General features: G+C 33.0%; 2 protein-coding genes across 2 annotated transcripts; one reads left to right on the top strand and one right to left on the bottom strand.

Moving 5' to 3' along the window:
* Window positions 1–3,499: 3,499 nt before the first annotated feature.
* LOC132548428 (post-GPI attachment to proteins factor 4-like) lies at window positions 3,500–7,452 on the top strand. The gene is made up of 2 exons (XM_060212296.1): window positions 3,500–3,524; window positions 5,611–7,452. The coding sequence occupies exon 2, from the start codon at window positions 5,621–5,623 to the stop codon at window positions 6,866–6,868; it is 1,248 nt and encodes a 415-aa protein (XP_060068279.1). The 5' UTR covers window positions 3,500–3,524; window positions 5,611–5,620; the 3' UTR covers window positions 6,869–7,452.
* A 1,675-nt stretch (window positions 7,453–9,127) lies between these two features.
* On the bottom strand, window positions 9,128–20,135 carry LOC132548327 (trichohyalin-like). The gene is made up of 11 exons (XM_060212187.1): window positions 19,983–20,135; window positions 19,586–19,735; window positions 17,947–18,082; window positions 17,342–17,391; window positions 16,830–16,946; window positions 16,148–16,265; window positions 15,607–15,720; window positions 14,579–14,774; window positions 13,570–13,761; window positions 12,175–12,323; window positions 9,128–11,634 (listed from the first exon to the last, which is right to left on the bottom strand). The coding sequence occupies exons 1-11, from the start codon at window positions 20,133–20,135 to the stop codon at window positions 11,585–11,587; spliced, it is 1,425 nt and encodes a 474-aa protein (XP_060068170.1). The 3' UTR covers window positions 9,128–11,584.
* Window positions 20,136–20,231: the final 96 nt, after the last annotated feature.

Genomic DNA, 20,231 nt, shown 5'->3' with positions numbered 1-20,231 from the left:
AATGTTTGAAAAATGTCTGATTATGTTGAAGTTACGATCAAATGAGCAGAAAGTGTATTATTTGTAGATTTTTTCATGAAATTAATCCTAAGATAAATTCTAGGTATATCATGACTTTTGTATAATTCACAATCAAAATACATCTTCATCACTTTAATTTCCCCGATAATATTATGTTTTGGTGATTTTTTTTAAGATGCAAGGATCTTAGGAGTCCTTTCTTTATTAATAATTTATCTTCAAGTTTTTTTTATCTTAATTTAGGATATTTTTTTTCGAACTTTTGCTATGATATTTGCCATTAACCGTATGAGAATGATATAGACAAATGTAAATAAGTATGTTAGTATGATTATGTTTATGTCTACAAACTATATAAAAGTTATTTGTTGACAGTTTGAATTCAATGTAGTATGAACAAATACATGAATAGGTTGTAACTTGTAACATGTGAACGCTAGTCATAGTGCTGTATTAATTTGAAACAGGAATATTTCATTGATATCTGACTTACGTGATAATCCTTTTTAGCAATTTATGTTGATCTCAAAATAATATTTATATATATTTATCTATATATTTTTTCTACCTATTTGTGTTCCTACACTGATTTTTTTGTGTTGTATCTTCATATTATTATTTACATACATGCATGCCCTAGTGTTAAAATGAAATCCTGCAATATCGGACCGGTGTTGTTTTTACTTTTTCGTCTTTGAGGACAAATTTGCACAAAAAAAACAACTCGTAACAATGTGTTGCTGCTGAGAATGCAAATAAAACATTATATTTATTCAACATTTTATCAACAATATTTTGTTTTATAAGAATCTAAATATCTTCCTAAACAACTAAACAACATCTTAATTCCGACCAATTTTAATTCCCCCAGCCGCTCCATTGCTTTTAATAGTTTAGGCCTTTAGCATCATTGAAGAGTCCTAAAAGGAGTAGTTGTAGGATACAGTTTGAGTCATACTTTGGCTCTAGTGCATGTTCTAAATTAGCTATTCACTTGTGTGTCTTTTAAACGATTCTATAAGATTGCTAGTAATCGACTCTGTTGGTGGATGCCTAGGTTTATTGGAATTTTCTTCATGCCATAAGTTACATAACGTAATTTAAAAGTTTCAAGTTTTCAAGTCTGTCGTTTGTTTTGGTTTTTAATCTCCATACAACTGCTAAGGTGTTAAAAGATTATGGGCCACTGACGGGTACCGTGGTGTGATCTCCATCTTGTCATATAGCATTCGCATCGTGTTGTATGGCAAGGCTTGGGGACATTATCACTTCTGTGGACGCCCTACTCTGAGGCCAACAATAAGTGCCGTCAAAAGAGACATTAGGAAGAAAAAATATAAAGACATCAAAATTAATATTATCATAAGTATGTCTCTTCAGTTTTAAATAAGGTTTGGTAGTGTACATATAGGGAAGACATTCGGACGTTCTAATATTATCTATTTATGTATATTCTTGTTTCGAATTCGACGTTAACTAATGTATATAGAATGTTTAATTTATTTGAATAGATAGTACGTCATGTTTTTATAACACTTCATTTCAAAAAGAAAAAAATCGATGGCATCTTTTTGTACTTTAAAATGTTATTCTTAGCTACTTGTCTTTATTTATCACATGGTATGCTACAAACGAATATTGCAAATTCTCATATCTTTAGCATTTTTACCTTAAATTCCATATTTAAGATTATAGAAAGCTGAAATTTTAAAACATCTTGTAAACATGCTGTATTTATAAGTGGTTGAAACCTACAGAAATATATTTGTGGAAAATGGAAGCTTGGAGAGGAGTGACATTTTTTAAAAACTTTTTATTCCGTAGCAGTGTCTGGCAAATGTATAGATAGGGTTTCTTTGGTTGTAAAGCAACCCCAATTCTTGACGAGTAAATATCGCAACATTTTCTCAATGTTAGCATACAAATCCTTGATTTTCACGGCTTGACCGAGATTACAAACAACATTCATCTCTGGAAAAATCAAGGTTTCCTCTATGATGGTACGAAAACATTTCCATTACCAAGCATTGAAAAAAACACTTATTTTTCTGGGATTGTTTACTCATTAAACTACCAACAAGTAAAGTTCAATTCAAATAAATAGATAAATAATATTAATGCAGATTTTTATGGCCTGATAAAAAACCCATACAGCCAAATTGAGATCACATCAATTGTCTTCAGTTAAATCATGTAACCGCGCCAAAATATGGCATATTTTGTCTATAATAAAACACCTTTGAAAGAAGCGTTGAAGCTTTTATTGCTGTATACTTGTAAATGTATACAGATATTATCCGTTTGAATAGAAACTGTCTTTTTGAAATCTTGAAAATGGAAGATAATTCAGTTGCATTTTTGCAAACTCTTCAATTAACGTGTATATGAATCACTGAATTAGTTACACTATTGACATCTACAGTGTACTTGCAATTATTCTTAAAAAATAGAACCAGTTTAAATTTTCCCCCATCTTTTGCCTGAATTTTTACCACTTAATCTCAAGTCAAAACTATGCCTTGTTCATTTTTTTCAACTTTGGTATATATACATATATACATATAAAATCATGAAAAGTTGAAAATTATAAAACCTAACGGGATGTCCACATAAATGAGGGGGCCAGAGATGACTTCATCCTATTTCAGAAAAAAATGAAGGTTACTCTTCTTTGGGTTCTCTAGTGATTGTCAGTTGCAATAAAAAAAATACATCAATCATCGATGTCTGCTGTCGCTTGTGCTCGGAATTGATTTAAGGTCGCTTTCGCGTAAGCGGTTAAAACGGTTGGACTGGTTAAAACTGCAAGGAAAACGCCAAGAACATATCAAATATTTCCGGAAGCATGAGTTAAATGGATGGTATTTTAATTTTCGTGAATTGATTTATGCTTGATAGAAAATTCTGAAATAGATCTGGCCTCACTTGTATAAAACATCTCAACTTGATATTTCCTCAAGCCCAGATTTTCCTCAGCTAATATCTCCTTGAAAATATCTTGTATGAAAATTCCTCAAGGAATTTCTGACATCCTAGCCAATGACTTCCTCCTGTTCCTTGAGCAAATTTTATACAAGCCGTTTTTGAGGAGATATCAGCTGAGGAAAATCTCGACTTGAGGAAATCTCAAGTTGAGATGTTTCATACAAGTGGGGCCTGGTGTATTTTGAGCTTTACATCAATTACGTCCAACATCCGGTACATGTGTTTTCGTGTACAGTGACAACCTGAACCGTTTAAGGTTTGGAATGTGACATTAAAATGGTAACCGCATGTGAAATTAAGTGAAAAATAATTATCAAGTATTGTAAACTGTATAGAACATTTTGACGCGAAAAAATACGAAACTAAAGCATAATATTAAAAGCTGACATTCAGAGCTGCAGAATGTCACATTCTTAAGGTTTGCCATTTACTTTCACTTTCAAACGACGTATTTTACCTCCAAACATAGAAGAACTCCGGATCCATATACGTATCCGGGTTGCAGAGCCTGTTTTTCGGTAAGTTTACATCATGAAAATGGGCAGCATTCAAAATGCAGGTTCAGAGTATTTCCGTCAGGTTAAAGAGAGAGCCGAAATTTAGATATGTAATAGTATGCCCTGAGATTACTTCTATAGGCAATAGGTACTTGATTACAAGTGTAGAAAATTATGGCATTGGCTAATGGGAATTTCTCTTAAGTCAAAGGAGCCGCTTGTTAATCTGGTGGTTTTCATGTCTTAGTCCTACTACAGATTTGGTGCCAAAGTCCATTCCAAGTGTAGAAGCTATAGGAGATTGAGATTCTACTTGGAGATATCGAACCAGATTTTTGTTGTAGTTTTTTTTTTACTAAATGAAGAAGGGATTAATGTAGAAGTAGTGAGTGGAGTGTTTTTCATTACTCCTTCCTATTACACTATAAAAATGTGTTTTCACAAGTGTTGCGTGCACTCAGATTCTGTTAGATTTAAGCTTTCAAACATCTATACTATTTTCAGTAAGCATAGCCTTCACATCACACTACTTTTGAAGACTAATCTTCTACCTCTACCAAATGATGGACCAATATACCAAACATATTGAGTATCATTTTTGTATAATGGAGAGTTGTTTATATGGCAAGTAGGAAAGAGAAATCTAAGGTAGTGTGTAATGGAAAGCTACGCATTTTGAAAACAAATTTTTCATTAAACCCAAGTACCTATGATATAGTCCCACTGACTGAACTGTGCTAGCTAGCTGACATCACAGGCACTCATGGACATGAATGTGATCTTTTTTAGGTAGGTTAAATGGGCCAATGCCTCAGTAGCTATGATCGCTAATACACCCGTGGGATTTATTTTTAGCATTAATATGCAAGGAGGTTCAATCACAAATTTAAATCTTTGGCAATTATTTGTATGACAATACCTATGGATGGCATTCATATTGATACAATTACCAATATCAGAGTTTTGAAGAACCTTGATCTCTATTAGCTCATCATTGGAAAATTTAAAGTCATTTCTTGATCAGCATTCGTGAAATCATGTATTTGCAAATATGTCTTTACAGATGAGTCTGCGAAATAAAGTAGCCACAAATTCTATTTGATTTACATTAGTCAGAACTTTTATATGTATGAAAGGAATGTTTAAGAATAATAAGTAAGATGTGTGATTAATGTATGTGTACTAAGGAGGTCGTAGTGCCAAAACCTTTTAATTTGAAAAATCAAAGTTTTTGCAACACAGAGGCCTAGTCATCAGGATTCTGTCCTTTTCTTGCAATATGCCAATGCTTAATAATAATTCCATTGTCACTTTTGATTTCCTTGTATACATTAGGGAATTTTGAATTCCTTGTACGCATTAGGGAATTTGGCATGGGTCTGATAATAAGTCCACCATCCCATTTTTACATGGTAGGTGTTGTCAAGGACATCTGGTCTTATTCTCCTGAATCTCTGTGTAAATCTTTTTTTTGCTCATATTTTGCCCTAGTTGTATTGAATTTGAGTTTGGATAAAGACTATGTTGGTATTTTCTTGTTTTTCGGCCTCCTGCAAGCTAACCAGGACTTCCATTTTGGTATATAGGAATGTAGATTTCTGTAAAATGAACTGAAGTCATGTACACCTTGTTTGATTTTATGCCAGTGATTTGGGCATTATGATGACTGATCATGTAATAGCAGTTGATTATACAGCTAGAGGTAATGTTCAGATGTAATGCATAGCACGATTGTATCTTGTGTATTAACATGCATACTGTTTGATACAGTAGATCCATAATCTGAAAAGAAACATACATAGCCTATATTTTGACAGTTCTGTATTATTTAGTTAAGTCAAAATTTGATAGATGATATATTTCTAGATGAATGCAGATCACTAAAACTTCTCGATAACAGAACAACCCAAACTTACCCCAACTAAATTGTATTGTCTGACCTGAACATAGAGGACACTTGATGTCACTGTTAGTGTTGAATTGTGAGTTATTAGAATTTTTCACATAACATTAAGGTCCAATTGACCTATCCTTGAAAGCTTTACAAAACTTTTGTTCCCATAATTGATTTATGGTTAATCTCTCTTTTGTTTCTTTGTTTTTTAAGGACATCAACAATGTGCAGACAATTTAAATGTTTGAAGGCAGTGGACAGAGTGTTTGTTAGCCAATTTACATGCCTGTGTGTGGTGACTTTCTGTGTTATCCTTCCAATCATCTGTCTCCACCTACGACACTCATTGTACTACCTGTTATGGGAAAAGAATGTTGCTAAAGGTCGTGATAGAATGAGGGCAGATAACAATAAAAGAATAGAAGAAGCAAATGAATATCTTAAAAAAGTCAGTGATGCAAGAACTCTTCATGAACCTAATGTGGGCCATGAAACTATGAACCACATTGATGTTGGTATAACTATAATAACTGTTTCCAGAAATCGACACCGTCTTGATAATTACGAGCCAAAATATTTGACACAAGTTGTTGCCAAATTTATGAAAGCCATAGAGGAAACATCCAACTTAAAACACACATATCAGCTATTTTTGTGTGATGTTGATCCCAATTCCTCCTCGTATGCTGAAATCAAGCCTTTATCCAAATTAGTGCCAATTTTCCAAAGATTTAGAAGTGATTTAAATGTTACTGTGGTATGGTCAACTATGAGCATCAGTGAGCGTTTGGAGAAAGAGAAAAGAGATTATGTATTTTGTGGCCGTAAGACGTTGAATGCAAATGTATCAAACATCTTTCTCGTAGAAGATGATGCTCTTCCACATGAAGATCTACTTCCAGTGTTGGATAGAGTAATTTCCAATGTATTTGACAAGACAAAATCAGATCATATACATCACCAAAAGAATGTTACTTATATCAAATTTTATCATCCAGAGCGTCTGCTCGGGTATATCAGCCTCGAACCAGAGAGAATTCCGGAACTTTTTTGTTTGAGTTTTCTTATGAGCACAGTAATGATGTTTTGTTATCGGAAATATCGTCCAATTACTTCGTCCTATACCCGCATTTTATGGTTTTGTTTTTTTGTTTACTCTTGTTCACTGTTATTACTAATTGGTCGTCAGAACTTATTAGAACTACGCCGAATGTCAAGTCAACTGTACCAGGTAACACGTGCCCCAGCATGCTGTACCCCCGCCATTTTGTACCCAAGTAAAGGCATGGAGGAAGTTTTAAGTTACTTATCATCAGTTCGTTGTAAAGAGACATTTGGAAAAGATTATGCACTTGAAAAATTTAGAACAACTTTTAAGAAAACTGGTCTTATGGTGCAACCTAATCTTTTTACTCACATTGGAATGTACTCATCTTTACGCAATGAAGTATTAGATCCATTTATTGTGTGATTGGTGCAACACGAGACGTCATTGTCTCATGAATCAGGGAACCAACTTTCATGACCAGTTCTGCAATATATTTCTATATGCCAATGTATTACAAGACCCACCACACAGTTGAAAATTTTGACATGTATAGAATTAGCCTTTAAAAGATATGAATCACAACGCTGTTGCATGTCTGTAATGCTTAGTTTTAATATTCACAATGATCAGAATATCTGAGTAGATAGGAAATGACTGTAATCTGATACTTGTATACATTAAATATTCCCTGGCAAATATATCTTTGAAAAAATATGTATTTAAATTGCCATATACAGTTCATTTTTGAAAGTATGAGATTATGGCGTTATGATCAAAACAACAATCTTCAGCCAATCACAGCTCAGTAAGGTGGTTTTGTATCTATGGTCATAACAATCTAGATAATGGGTGTAACAGAACCTATCTTAATTATGTGATTAATATAGGTTTAAACATTTTTTTTCTTACAAATTTTGTCTTTAAGTTCAAATTTATACATAAAGTAGAAATAGATTATTTATAACATTTTTGGGGTTTAAATATTGTACTTGTGCCATTTTTGATGTCTGATCTAGATACATTCAGTTATATTAATATTTTTATATCACTTTTTTATGGTCAATCCTTGTGAGGTATTGCAATTTTATGTCACATTTTCTTGTGAAAAAATTTCGTGTATTTTGATGTTAAAATTTACTACTGCAAGTGTAATATATAAAATGTACTGGTTACATTGCATCAAATGATGTGTGTCAATGAAAATATTAAAATAAAAGTTTCATTTATGTTGCTAAAATTCAGCTACTTTATGTGATAATGATTTGTCAGTTTTCTCTTCAGTCATATTGGAAGTTCACATCTATAGTTATCTACATTTATGTCTGCTTGATGTTGGGCTAGCAGTATGCTGGTGTGAATGACTATAGAGTTTGCTGAAATAAATTACCCTGATCCTCTTTCAATGTCACAGGGGTCAAATACTATTATATTAGGTCAATGACATAATTTGATGAAGGGCTAATAACTGGTCTAATAATAATGATAATAACAATATCCTTGGTTGTCTTATTTCACATGGAACCTACTGGAGAAAAAGGTATAACAGGAACATAATTTTTTTCTGACTATACTCTTCAAAGTGTTTCCTTGTGAACAGATGAGCTATAAAATTCTCATTTAGTCTCTGTATTAAATATGAATGCCTGTGGCTTTTACCACGCATTAAAGAATAAAATGTTAATTGTATTATCTTGTTTTCTCTTTTAATGTTCAGAATTAGAACTGTCTGCTATTAGTGTTGAATTTATTTACCTTGCCTGCAGAGCTGGTAGATCATACACTTTTCTTATTTCATTTGATCAAAATTCAGCATTTGAAATCATGCGAAAAAAGATGTAATTTCGCAAAAGAGTAGACAATACTATATGCATTTGCATTTACATTTGTCCATCGATCAGAAATGAAAGTAAAAAAATATTTTCATGCAGTTTTCATCCAATCTGTTTCATGCTCTGTAGACTTAAAACTCTGTGACATGAAAATGCATCTTCCTTGATAGCACACCATAATTTGATTTTACCATACTAGGAAGAGTTACTGATTAATTTTCTGAATCATGGTAGTATTAATAACAAACGCATGAAGTTTTGTTTTCCTGAATGATAGTTTGATTCACTTGTATTAAGCAGAGTTAGTGCCCCTTGTTGTTCATAATGTTAACCTTGTCTGGAGATTATCCTCCCTGTTTTCAACTCATTTCTCAGTATAATTATGACATAAAATGGTGTTTTCTTGAAAGACATTTTGTTTCAGCAATTTCAATCTTGTTCAGTCATCATCCTCAACTTTTCTCCAATTTTTCTGCAAGAGTAATGATGAACTTTATAGCAATGACATGTAATGATGTTTCACTGAATGGCATTATGATTTTGAATTTTTCTGCTGAGTTATTTACTTTTGTTTTTTCCAGTATTTTAATCCTGTCTCTATATGATTAAGAACAATGGATTAGAAAAACCAATCAATTGCTTTTATTAGAGAAAAGATCCGGTATTTGTGCAGTGTAAAATGATAATGTAATATCATGTCAATATAATCCTTATTGTATTCTCAAGCAAATTTTAATTTAGTATCCAATATCCAGTAAATTTTCTTTTGACCATAATTCTGTTTAAGTGTAATCAACTTGTGAAACTATTAAGTATGGTATTTGTGTATGGATAAAATAAATGTTTTGACTCTCATATATATAAATACAACAGCATACAAGGCTTGATATTATAAATATCTATTACAATTGATGAGAATTTTAAATAATGACATTATAAAACAAAACATAAAGCAATATTAATATCCCCTGTCACTTAGAACTCATTCTGACATCACTCATTCATTCCTAGTCTTTATCTTTTGTCTAACAGTCACAGCTTTCCCATGGATTCACAATTAAATATTACCTGTAATCTGAATTATTCTGACATTTTATCAACATTTATTTATAACAGTGTAGCAGCGAAGAGTAAACAACACCAAACTAATACCAAAACATTGATGGAGCATTTGAATAATTTAGACTACTTTGGTTTATGAACATATAAAAGTTCATGACATGAATTTGTCTATAGAGCAGCCAATTTGTTAAAAAAGATAATTTGTGACCGGTACCAGAGTGTTGTTTCAATTTGTTTCTTCACTGAATTACCTTTTGACATTTCTGTTTGATTTCTATACATGTATTTCTGATGTGTAATGATTTTGTCTTTTGATTAAACAAACTCCTTTGAAAATAGGGAGCACTTTTGAAATGTGCAAGCTCTCACCTTAAGGAAAACAAAACCAAATTTCAGCTTCTATATTTTGGATCAAACACTTAGATTTAAAACATATCTGAAAGATATATTTTTCTCTTTCTAAGATGGCATTTTAAAACATCATGGTCATGACATCAAAGTAACCTCCATTAGAAAAATTAATATCCTAAAGCAATTAGCAGGGTGATAATGTGGACAGGTCCATGGTCAAAGCTATATGACCTTGGTCATTTATTGGTGTGAGCATAAAAATACAGTATTACAAATATGTAACACAGTGCATTCATTAAAATTTCTGAAATCATGTTTTATTTATGACTAAAAAGAATTTCAAAATTGTTTTAAAATGTGATGCCAAAATAAAAACTGATTAAAAAATAAACAGAAAAATGTCAGAGACTGTTGTTATTATTATTATCATATTCTTAACGGCCTGGCAACACATAAAAGGTCATAAGGGCCATCATCCTTCACAAATTGTGTATATTTTTCATCAGACAAGGTGGTTTGGCTTGCAGCAGGGAAAGAGTTGAGTCCCTCAAACAACTTTCAATCTCGTACCCACCCTGATCATAACCTAATCATGACTAACTGTTTCATACATTCTCTCTCCTTCACTATTGACTGAAACCATGAATACAAAATTTAACACTATGGGTCTGACTAAATCTTTAAATTAACAATGGGAATAGCCTTTATACTTACATACATTAACAAAACCTGAAACTAATTAAATTATTACTAAATACAATTTTTCAAATGAAAAATGGCTACAATTTATACTAAGAATAATTCATTAATATCGACCATATTTACCTGACAATAAGTCTGTGTCTTGTTAAAAGTCCACCAACATATCTCATTACCCTGTAATAAGCCCTGTTCCTAACATAAGTGAGAGTTGTGTGTTTGCCCCTTTGACTTATTGTCATGTAATAAGCCAAGTTCCTGACATAAGTGTGTAAATGTGTGTTTGTCCCCTGGGGTTATTGTCTTGAAATGAGCCCTGCCCCTTTCATTAGTGAGTAGATAGGTGTTGGCCCCTTGTATTATTTTCCTATAATAAGCCTAGCCCCTGATATAAGTGAGTTAATGTGTGATGGCCATATGAGCTTATTGTCTTGTAATAATCCTTGCCTATTACATAAGTGTATAGTTGTGTTTTACCTCTGGGCCTATTGCTGGATAAATCAATTATATATGTGCATCAAATTCTAAAATAACATTAATTTTGATCACTTCTTTTCACATTGCAACTGGTATTTGTCCATTATCAAATACAATTTGCAAAGTCAATGCTGTTGTACAGTATACATCACAGATCACTTTCCTCTTAGATGTGCAGTGACTGCCATAGACAGACTTATCTTCCACCAAAAAAAACTTGTGAATGCATTCATTCTGTGGAATTCTGTCTGGAGTTTCTCTGATCTTGTACAAGATATCGAAATTCTGTTCCTTTCCTTAGGAAATATAAAAATACTACAGGTCTCCGGTTTTGGGAGAAACTAGATGTAAGCTATAGGTTCAGTACAGAAAGCTTTAAAGAAGGAAAAGAATCATGTGACCTGCACAAGCTTTCTGTAGCATCTTCAGGCCAGGTGTCTTGACTTGCATTCATTTTTTTTCAGTACTGCCTGTTAGGATGAATTCATTCTGTAATGAACATCAGACTTCACCACACATCATTGATAGCCTATCACTTCCATAATAACTTGCTACAAGATGCGGTCTGTCTACTTGTATGTTCCAAGTGAACAGGTATTCCCTTCAACTTATTGGTACAAAATGTTACATCCATCCATTTTGATGTGATACACTGTAATTCAGTTTTACATGATGAATGCTGAAATAGTGATCTTTGACTAGGCAGGACCAAGTCCCCTTATCAGGATACATCACAAGAAATCAGCAATGACTGCAGTGCTTTGGCAAAACCTTTGGAAAAAAAGCAGAACAGAACAATATTTAGTATAACAATTACTGAATGATATTAATTTCTTTTTTATGAATACTCAATAAATTCTTATTTTTTTCACTTTCCAATTATTTTTAAATAATTAAGAGACTAGAGAAAATAACTGGCTAGCAAGAATATCAGAAAAAAGTCTAACATGTTTTATAACAAAAATGATTTTGACCTATTATCCCATCAGATGTAGAAGAAAAAATCTTTTAATGTGACATGCCCACTTTGACACCCATAAACTAAGAGAGGTGTATGTAAAAGGTGTGACATGCCCACTTTGACACCCATAAACTAAGAGAGGTGTATGTAAAAGGTGAGTCATACTAGCCAAATGCACCTCTTTTATATCCAACGAGACAAAACCAGACAAAAATATTATTTTCAAAAGAACTTTTTACACTACGAATATGAGGAAATGCTTATCTTACTTCAGCGGATAGGTTAATGAACGTGAAATTCAAAAGCTTACAATAAAAACATATATGATTCACATTATAGGTCTGTCTCACCTCTGGGGTTTTTGTAGAATACACAGTTGTTTGCACATGTTTCTGGATTAGTATCCCACACTGTGTTGCCGCAGCAACAAAGGGGAGGTAACTGGATCCCTTTTAGTTCAATCTTCTCTCGAAGCTGTGCTCTAAGCGCCTCCACAAACCTTAAATACCAATGTAAAAAAACTGAGATTTACATGAATTGAAGTAGATATTGAATTATCAAAATATAAATTAAATAATGTAAAATGTTATCTGAATAAACTGTGAAATGGTAAATCATAGACATATCTACAAGTATATAATGCTTAGTCAAAGTATTTTTGTGGTATATTTCAGGCTAGTTCAACAACAATTTCTAAAGTTCCGTAACTTATAGATATGGGTTTTAAAAACTTGAGCGAGTCCCATATGACAAGCTGAAGTCAAATATCCGAGTCTCAAAAATCACTGTGTCTAAATATGGTAGTTATAGTCATTTTAAATGAAACAGCTCTGGAGACAAAAAAAAATAGCACCACATGATATGTTTGTTTGTAGCAATTAAAAGATGACATGTACTGTACTCCATACACCTAGCAATTCACAGGTCTCAATGTAATGTACTCTAAACACCTTGCAATTAACAGGTGGTTATGTTAAGCATTCCATACACCTAGCAATGAACAGGTGGGCATATAAGCATTCCATACATCTAGGATTAACAGGTGGCCATGCACGGTACACCATATACCTAAGAATTAACACGTGGGCATGTACTTTACTCTATAAACCTATAAATCAACAGGTGGGTATGTGCTGTGCTCTATACACCTAACAATGAATATGTTGGCATGTACTGTACTTATGTGCCTAATAATTATCAGGTAAGCATGGAATGTACTCTATACACATAGCAATTATCAGGGGGCCATGCACTGTATCCCATACATATAGTAATTAACAGGAGGGTTAAACTGTAAACCAAACTCCAAGCAATGAACATGAGGGCATATGCTGTAAGCCAAACTCCTAGCAATGAACATGAGGGCATATACTGTAAACCAAACTCCTAGCAATTAACATGAGGGCATATACTGTAAACCAAACTCCTAGCAATGAACATGAGGGCATATACTGTAAACCAAACTCCTAGCAATTAACATGAGGGCATATACTGTACTTTATACCTTAACAATGAACAGGCTTGCATGTATTGTACGCTGTACACCAAATGATGTAAATGTGGGCCTGGTATCTAAGAATTAATGTAAATATCCATGTGGACTATTCCTGGTAAAGCTAATGACCGATCACTCTGATATGACTACATATACCCTTAAAAAAAGTTCTTCTCTGTCTGGTAAAATTTAGATATCTTATATCTACATCTTTAAGAAAGAGATTTTTCTAAAAATAGAATGATCTCACCTTTCCATCTCACGGAGCTTTTTCATTCTGAGTTGATTCTTGCGAATTGTTTCCTTCACTTGCTCTTGCTCTTCTATTTCACGTGTCAAGGCCTGGAGTGATGTTTCTCCTGTGATGGGGTCCCGAGGCTCAACAAAACGACGTGACTTCTCCTCTTCTTCTCGTCTCTCTTCTTCCTTTTCCTTCTTCAATCTACAATTTACAGAAAATAAATGTGATTATATAGTTATCCATTCTTAGGATATGAAAGAACATGCTTTGTAAGGTTTACTTCCAGCATTCTAGTGCCTATTTTTATAGCTAGGTAAGCCTTTATCCACGTAATGAAATTGATGGTAGTTTTGCCATATAAGGATAATACTTTGGCAATGTTAGTTGTTATATTACTAAGAGAAGGTATTGTTTTGCCCACTTAGTCTAGTACAACATTTGGTCTGGGCCAGTCGTATGATAAGGTCTAACAGGCATTGTTTTGCCCACTCCGTCTAGTACAACATTTGGTCTGGGCCAGTCGTATGATAAGGTCTGACATAGTGTTTGTTTTTATAACCATACAATATCCATCAATACAACTTGATTAACCAATCCACATTACTTACCTACAATATTAATTCAGATATAAAATTCGAGATACTTTTTCAATAAATTACTTCAAATGATAATTATAATCAATGAATTTAACCTTTGACCTTTTGTAAAATATGTGTATTAATATTTACATACAGCATACAATATATCAGGAAAAGAAACATGTATCACTTTTGGTTCAATGTAACCTGTGACCTTTGGTGACCTATTTATAGATCTCACTACTATTTCCTGATATCAAACCTTTCAGTTCTTTCAATACTTTGATTTTTGTCTGTAACTGCCTTGTAATCAAAAGCTCTTATTCATGGAAAAATGCGGGTTAACCCTTTAAGTTCCTGTCAAAAAATTTGATTGCTATATCTGAGAAAACTTATCACAACCTCACTGCACTTATGATTATTAGAAATAAATTATTTACTTCTGAATGCGTTTCCTGTGTTCCTTGCGTTTCAGATTCTCTTTGACTTGTTCCCTCTCGATGTCCATAAACAAACGTCTATAGGTTGCTTGTTGACTTTTGAGACGTTGCTTTTCTTCTTCTGACTGCACGCCCATGTAAATGTTTGGCACATGTGGTATATTTCTGTTGATTTGTGTACCACTTATTGTTGTGACTGTAATTCAGATAAATACTCCCACTTATCCAACACAAAATCAGCATTAACATGAATGACATTAATAGGATAGAAATGTAAGTTTTGATTAAGATCACTAATCAGATACATTATAACATATGATATGTACATGTGCAGGAGAGGTTGAGTGTAGGTGTTGCTAACACACCTATCTTCCCTGAGGTTTAAATTCCCTGATCAGACAAGAAAAGAGATGGGATCACCTGCTTCCCAATTCCAACAATGTTAATGGTTTTAAGAACAAGTTACCTATAATTTATACACCGTAGTTAAATAACTTACACAATGACTGAATATTTTGATATTTACTGGTAATGATATAGTAAGTTCTACTGTGATCAAGGAAATGACATGAGGTGCACAACACCAAAACTGAAAGTATGATTATTATCATCAGGTTTGACTTTAAAGCTACTAACAAGAGTCATTTTTGAAACTTTCTTTCCTTTAGGATCTCTTGCAGAGAGACCATAAAGTACATTGAAAAGAAGAAGTTGAATTCATGATAAGTTAAAGGACAACAGTCTCCACACCTATGATATATATATATATTGTTTAACAAAAGCTGATAAACTGCTGTAAAATATCTAAATCTTAATTACATAGCACAAAATTTAAACATAGATTCTAGATCATAGCGATATGAATATTAAATAATTCAAAATCTTAACCTTAGTTATATTAAGAACACACTGATATTTCACTGGAACTTTAACCTTTGTGATACAGGCCATACAATTTTTTTAAAAATGCTGACAAACACATGAAATGTAAGTAAAATGATAGAAAATCTGAGAATCTAGATATCTACTTGTTTTTCTTGCAATTCTCTCCTGTCTCGATTCATCTTTGCTTGGTTCCAAATCAAAGTGGACCATTTTCATCTTCTGCATTTTTTCTACATTGTCATCCAAATCTTGACTTCCTAAGAACCAAAAATGATTAACAATACAAAAAAGATTGAATTCAAGACAGAATTATTCTATGCAATCAAATTAAGTTAAAAAAATTGAAATTTTAATTAAAAGATTTTTGCATGGTGTGAAAAATATTCCTGTAATTATTGTTTGATATCACAATATATAATAATAATTTGTACCTGTAAATAATGGTTATTTATAATAATACAGTGTAACTGTAATAATTGTTATAATAATGATAGAGAGTACCTGTAACTATTGTTAATTATGATAATAAAGAGTACCTGTAATTACTTTTTATTATAATGATAAAAAGTACCTGCCAATATTGTTCTCTATAATAATCAAGTGCACCTGTGGTGACAACTAAAGACATCCTTTGTACATATAAATGTTCATTTACTTTACTCCAAAAGAAAAAAATGATTCTACCTGTAGGAATGACAATTTTTGGCTGATCTATTTGTATTTTCAACATGTCAATCTCATTTTCATCTTCATCATCTAATTCAATGACAGTTGGTTCCATGGTGTATCGTGAGGATGGATGCTGTGAAAGTATTCAGATTAAAAGTGTAAAAGTACTCCGGTATAAACAAATCCCACAGAACAACTTAAAATGTACACAGAGCAACACAGCTGAAGTTAATGAGAGTCCGACAAGAGAACAATCAGGTTGTCCCAGATCAACTAAAGTAAGGACTGATGGAAACTGGGGTGATTAATATGGATTTTTCTCAATTATTTGAAGACAACCATCTCTCTTGAGTGTGGTACATGCATTTCATTGGAGCACCTTAGCGGTGTTTGAATAACCAATAAAGCAACTGATCAAGTTCTTCTCAAAAGAAAACATGTTTATCTTTCTATGTAAGATTTATAAGTATTATATTGAGAAAAGAAAAGAGTATTTCTGCTAGAAATGATATTTGGTTTGTTTGATTTGTGTTTGAGACAATTCAAGACAAGCAAAGAAGAGTATCAATTACTGTAAAACCATTGCATTTTTGTGAGGCTCAAATTTTGTAGTTTTCCATTAAGATACATTTTCATTGGCACTAGAGTTCATGAATAAATCTTGTACGATGAGATAAGGCTTTAGCCTGTCACTTACATCTCTCGTCCTAGAGACTTTCCAGACACCACCTGGTAGATCATCAGGAATGAAATCCTCTGTTATCACCTGCTTGGAACTGAGTTTTTTACGAGCTTGTGTTGTGAATTTATGTATCTAAAAAACAGCAATTGACATTAAAAACCTACATAAGCTGTCTAATTGTGAAGTAACTTTAAAAGAATCTAGCAATAAACATATATAAAAAAATTGACTAGCCAGTAAATTAATTCATCAAAAAAATTAAGAAAACCATGTCTATAAAATACTTTATCAATAAAACAAGTGACGTAATATCTGAATTCATTGTAAAAAGTGTATTTAACCTCACTCAGAGTAAAACCTTGTTTATCTATCAAAATCTACCATTAATTTCATAATCATCCCCTAGCTGGGAATAAAGGCATACATAATGGTGGCAGTATGTACCAACAATTGTGTGAAGGAATAGATGCACCATCAACTTAGTACATACAAGTCTTCAAAATGCACTTAAGATAAATTGAACTCACCTGGTTTGTCTGATCTTGAAAAGCTTTACTTGTAGAATCCCTATGTTCCTCTGTTAAAAATTGAAATGCAAATATATAATTTCATGCAAAATCAATCAAAGTAAGCTCATGCAGATACATGTGTATCTTCTGTCACATCTTAAACTGGCCAACAATAATATTATTACAAAAGTGGTTAAGTGTAACCCCTAACCTATAACCTTAGCCGATGATACCAACATTCAATCAGGCATAGATCTTGACGTTGCCATACTATTACAAATCACATACTTTTGTGAGGTTTAATTTTCCTTTTTTGTATTTTTTAAATGTCTTTTTTCAAACTTATACTTATTTTAAACAGTTCGTGAACATATACATTCCTGGATTTAAAGTACTCATGAAATCAATGTACATAAATTTCTACCAAAAATGATTTCAGGGTATGATATGAATATGAATCCAATGTGTTATGGGGTTCATGAGATATCTCATACACAAGCTTACTTGCAAGGCTATTTTTATTTTGCCAGTCCAAATGTGCCAGATGAGCTGAAAGAAATTTACCAAGTACATATAAGTGTAAATTTGAACCTGCTTTTACACAAATATTATTATCTACCTACCAGCAAAGGATAATGATGTATTTCGCTGTTTGATCGTCAAGGCATGGTTCTTCTGTACAATACAGTTATCTTTCCTTGGAAGTGTGTTTTCCTTTGAAAATGCACTCTGACGAACAATTTTTCTTTCATGTTCCACCTTGTGAAAAATATATACTTCTGATATAAACATTTATCTAATCTATTTTCCTGAACATGAATTAGAAACAATTGCAAAACAAGTGTAAAAGTATTAAATTCGTCACAGTACACAGGTACTTCTGACAGAGTGATCGTATAGTGGAATATTTTCTAGTTCGTCTTCTCTGTGGTTCTGTCTTATTATTCCATGGCTACAGACCAATAACTCAAGACAGGAATAAAAGTTAACGAGTTTATTAGTTACAACAGACAAATAAACATGGAGATATTTACAATGATGAACAAGATACACCGGCTCCGACGACGGCTATGACTTTACTTGGTTACACTACCAGTAAATTCCTACTATCCTAAAACAACTGCCACCCAGTTGCCCAACCCTGGGATATGTAACACTACCGTAAACCCTACCAGAACATAATAATAACTTTAAACAACTGCCTGCTAGGGGAAAATACCGCCCAACCCAGAGTAATTTAGAGGTCTAAGGCCGAAAGAGTCCTACTTACCTTTCTAGGGAGAAAGAGAGCTGACCAGCTGCATGAAAGCTACTGCCAGACTGACTTATACCACCCGAACACTCTGCTATATAGCTAAATTTAATAGTATGCCATGAATTACACGTGCGACCTGTCACCGGAGTAGGTATAGTAATGTACAGGTGTGGTGACAAGTGCCTAAAATATTAACCAATCAGAGCCGTCTAAATAATAAAAGTGCAAGGGAATCCCCAAACTGGAATATCCCTAGTAAACAAACAAGGCGGCGACGTAACAGAACTCTGACAACACATGACAGACACAATGATTTAACAGGGCGTAAGTACAATGAACTCACTACTTTTACACAAGTTTTTCCAAATTGATCACTCTTGTTGACCCTGGGAGGAAACCAGAGAACCCATGGAAAACCCACATGGTCAGGCAGGTGACCCCATACCTTTTCACATCCATTCCTGGAATTGAACCCTGGAGGGCCAGGAGAAATGCTAGTGTGCTACCACTGCAAAACCCGACCATCCACTAAACATAGTTTCTTTCAGGTCCTGTAATGCATTGCATTTTGGTATCTGATTCTTCACAACACAGTAGTGTCGTAACATATACATGAAATCTATCCTGACAAAATGGTTCTTATATTTATATCTTGCAACAAATCTAAAGAATCGCCCCATTACATCAGACTTAAAGTAGGGAGATGTGGCTTATTACAGGATAACAGCATTTATTGACATTTTCCATGAATCTTCTATAGGCCTAGATGTGATCAGGCTTATTTTTGGCTACGGATTTTAATTTGCCAGGTAAACGGGGAAAATCCAAGCATCAGATTTTGTTTTTTTTACTTTTGTCCAATAGCTATTTGACTTCTTTGTGTATTGTTGCTAAACTAGACAAGACCAATGAAGAATAGGGTATTTAAGGATGAAAACACCAACTACTGTTCAAAATTCTGTTTTACAATGTGAAATCATTGAAAAAGCCATCCCTTTCAAACTTACAGCTCTGTAACTCTTTTCAATTTCTTGCTGTTTTCTTGCTTTTTCCATTAATCTTACTCTGTTTTTAACATCATCTTTAAACTTTTGCAATCTCGCTTCTTTTTCATGTTGTATTTTTTTAATTCTTGCATCCTCTTCATAGGCTGCATTCTGAAAATAAGTACAACGTATTTAATTATATCTTAAATTTTTGTGTACGTGGATCTTAGAGTTAAGTCGACAAGTTTTATTCAGATTATATGAAATAGCATTTTCCAAATTTACTATCTGAAAATAATAATGAATCTATATTCATGTTATCAGTTTATAGGTTTGCAAATTTAAATCAATTAAAAAATATATGTACAAGTTTAGACATGTAAATTGTAACTTTAAACAGTATGTTTTATATACGTACAACGCCTTCTGAATGTACAGAAACGGCTGGTTGAACCCAAGCACCAACGGCCCTTATTTCAACATTTCTATTTCCCATAACATCCGTGCTAATAACCGGTTTTGATATCTTTCTAAGACAATTTTCACTTGCAGGCCTTGTTTTGGACGCCATCTTCAAACAACGATCTGTGTCACATAAACGTTTAAAATTTTCTTCCGTGAGAAGAGTTTTAAACACTTCAAAACACAGACGAGTGTTTCTCACGCA

This window comes from Ylistrum balloti, unplaced genomic scaffold (assembly GCF_031769215.1).
Source record: "Ylistrum balloti isolate Yb309-2 unplaced genomic scaffold, AGI_CSIRO_Ybal_v1 Utg369616, whole genome shotgun sequence".
Taxonomy (NCBI): Eukaryota; Metazoa; Mollusca; class Bivalvia; order Pectinida; family Pectinidae; genus Ylistrum; species Ylistrum balloti.
Note: the sequence above shows the minus strand (reverse complement) of the source record. Positions and strands in the feature narration are given on the sequence as shown.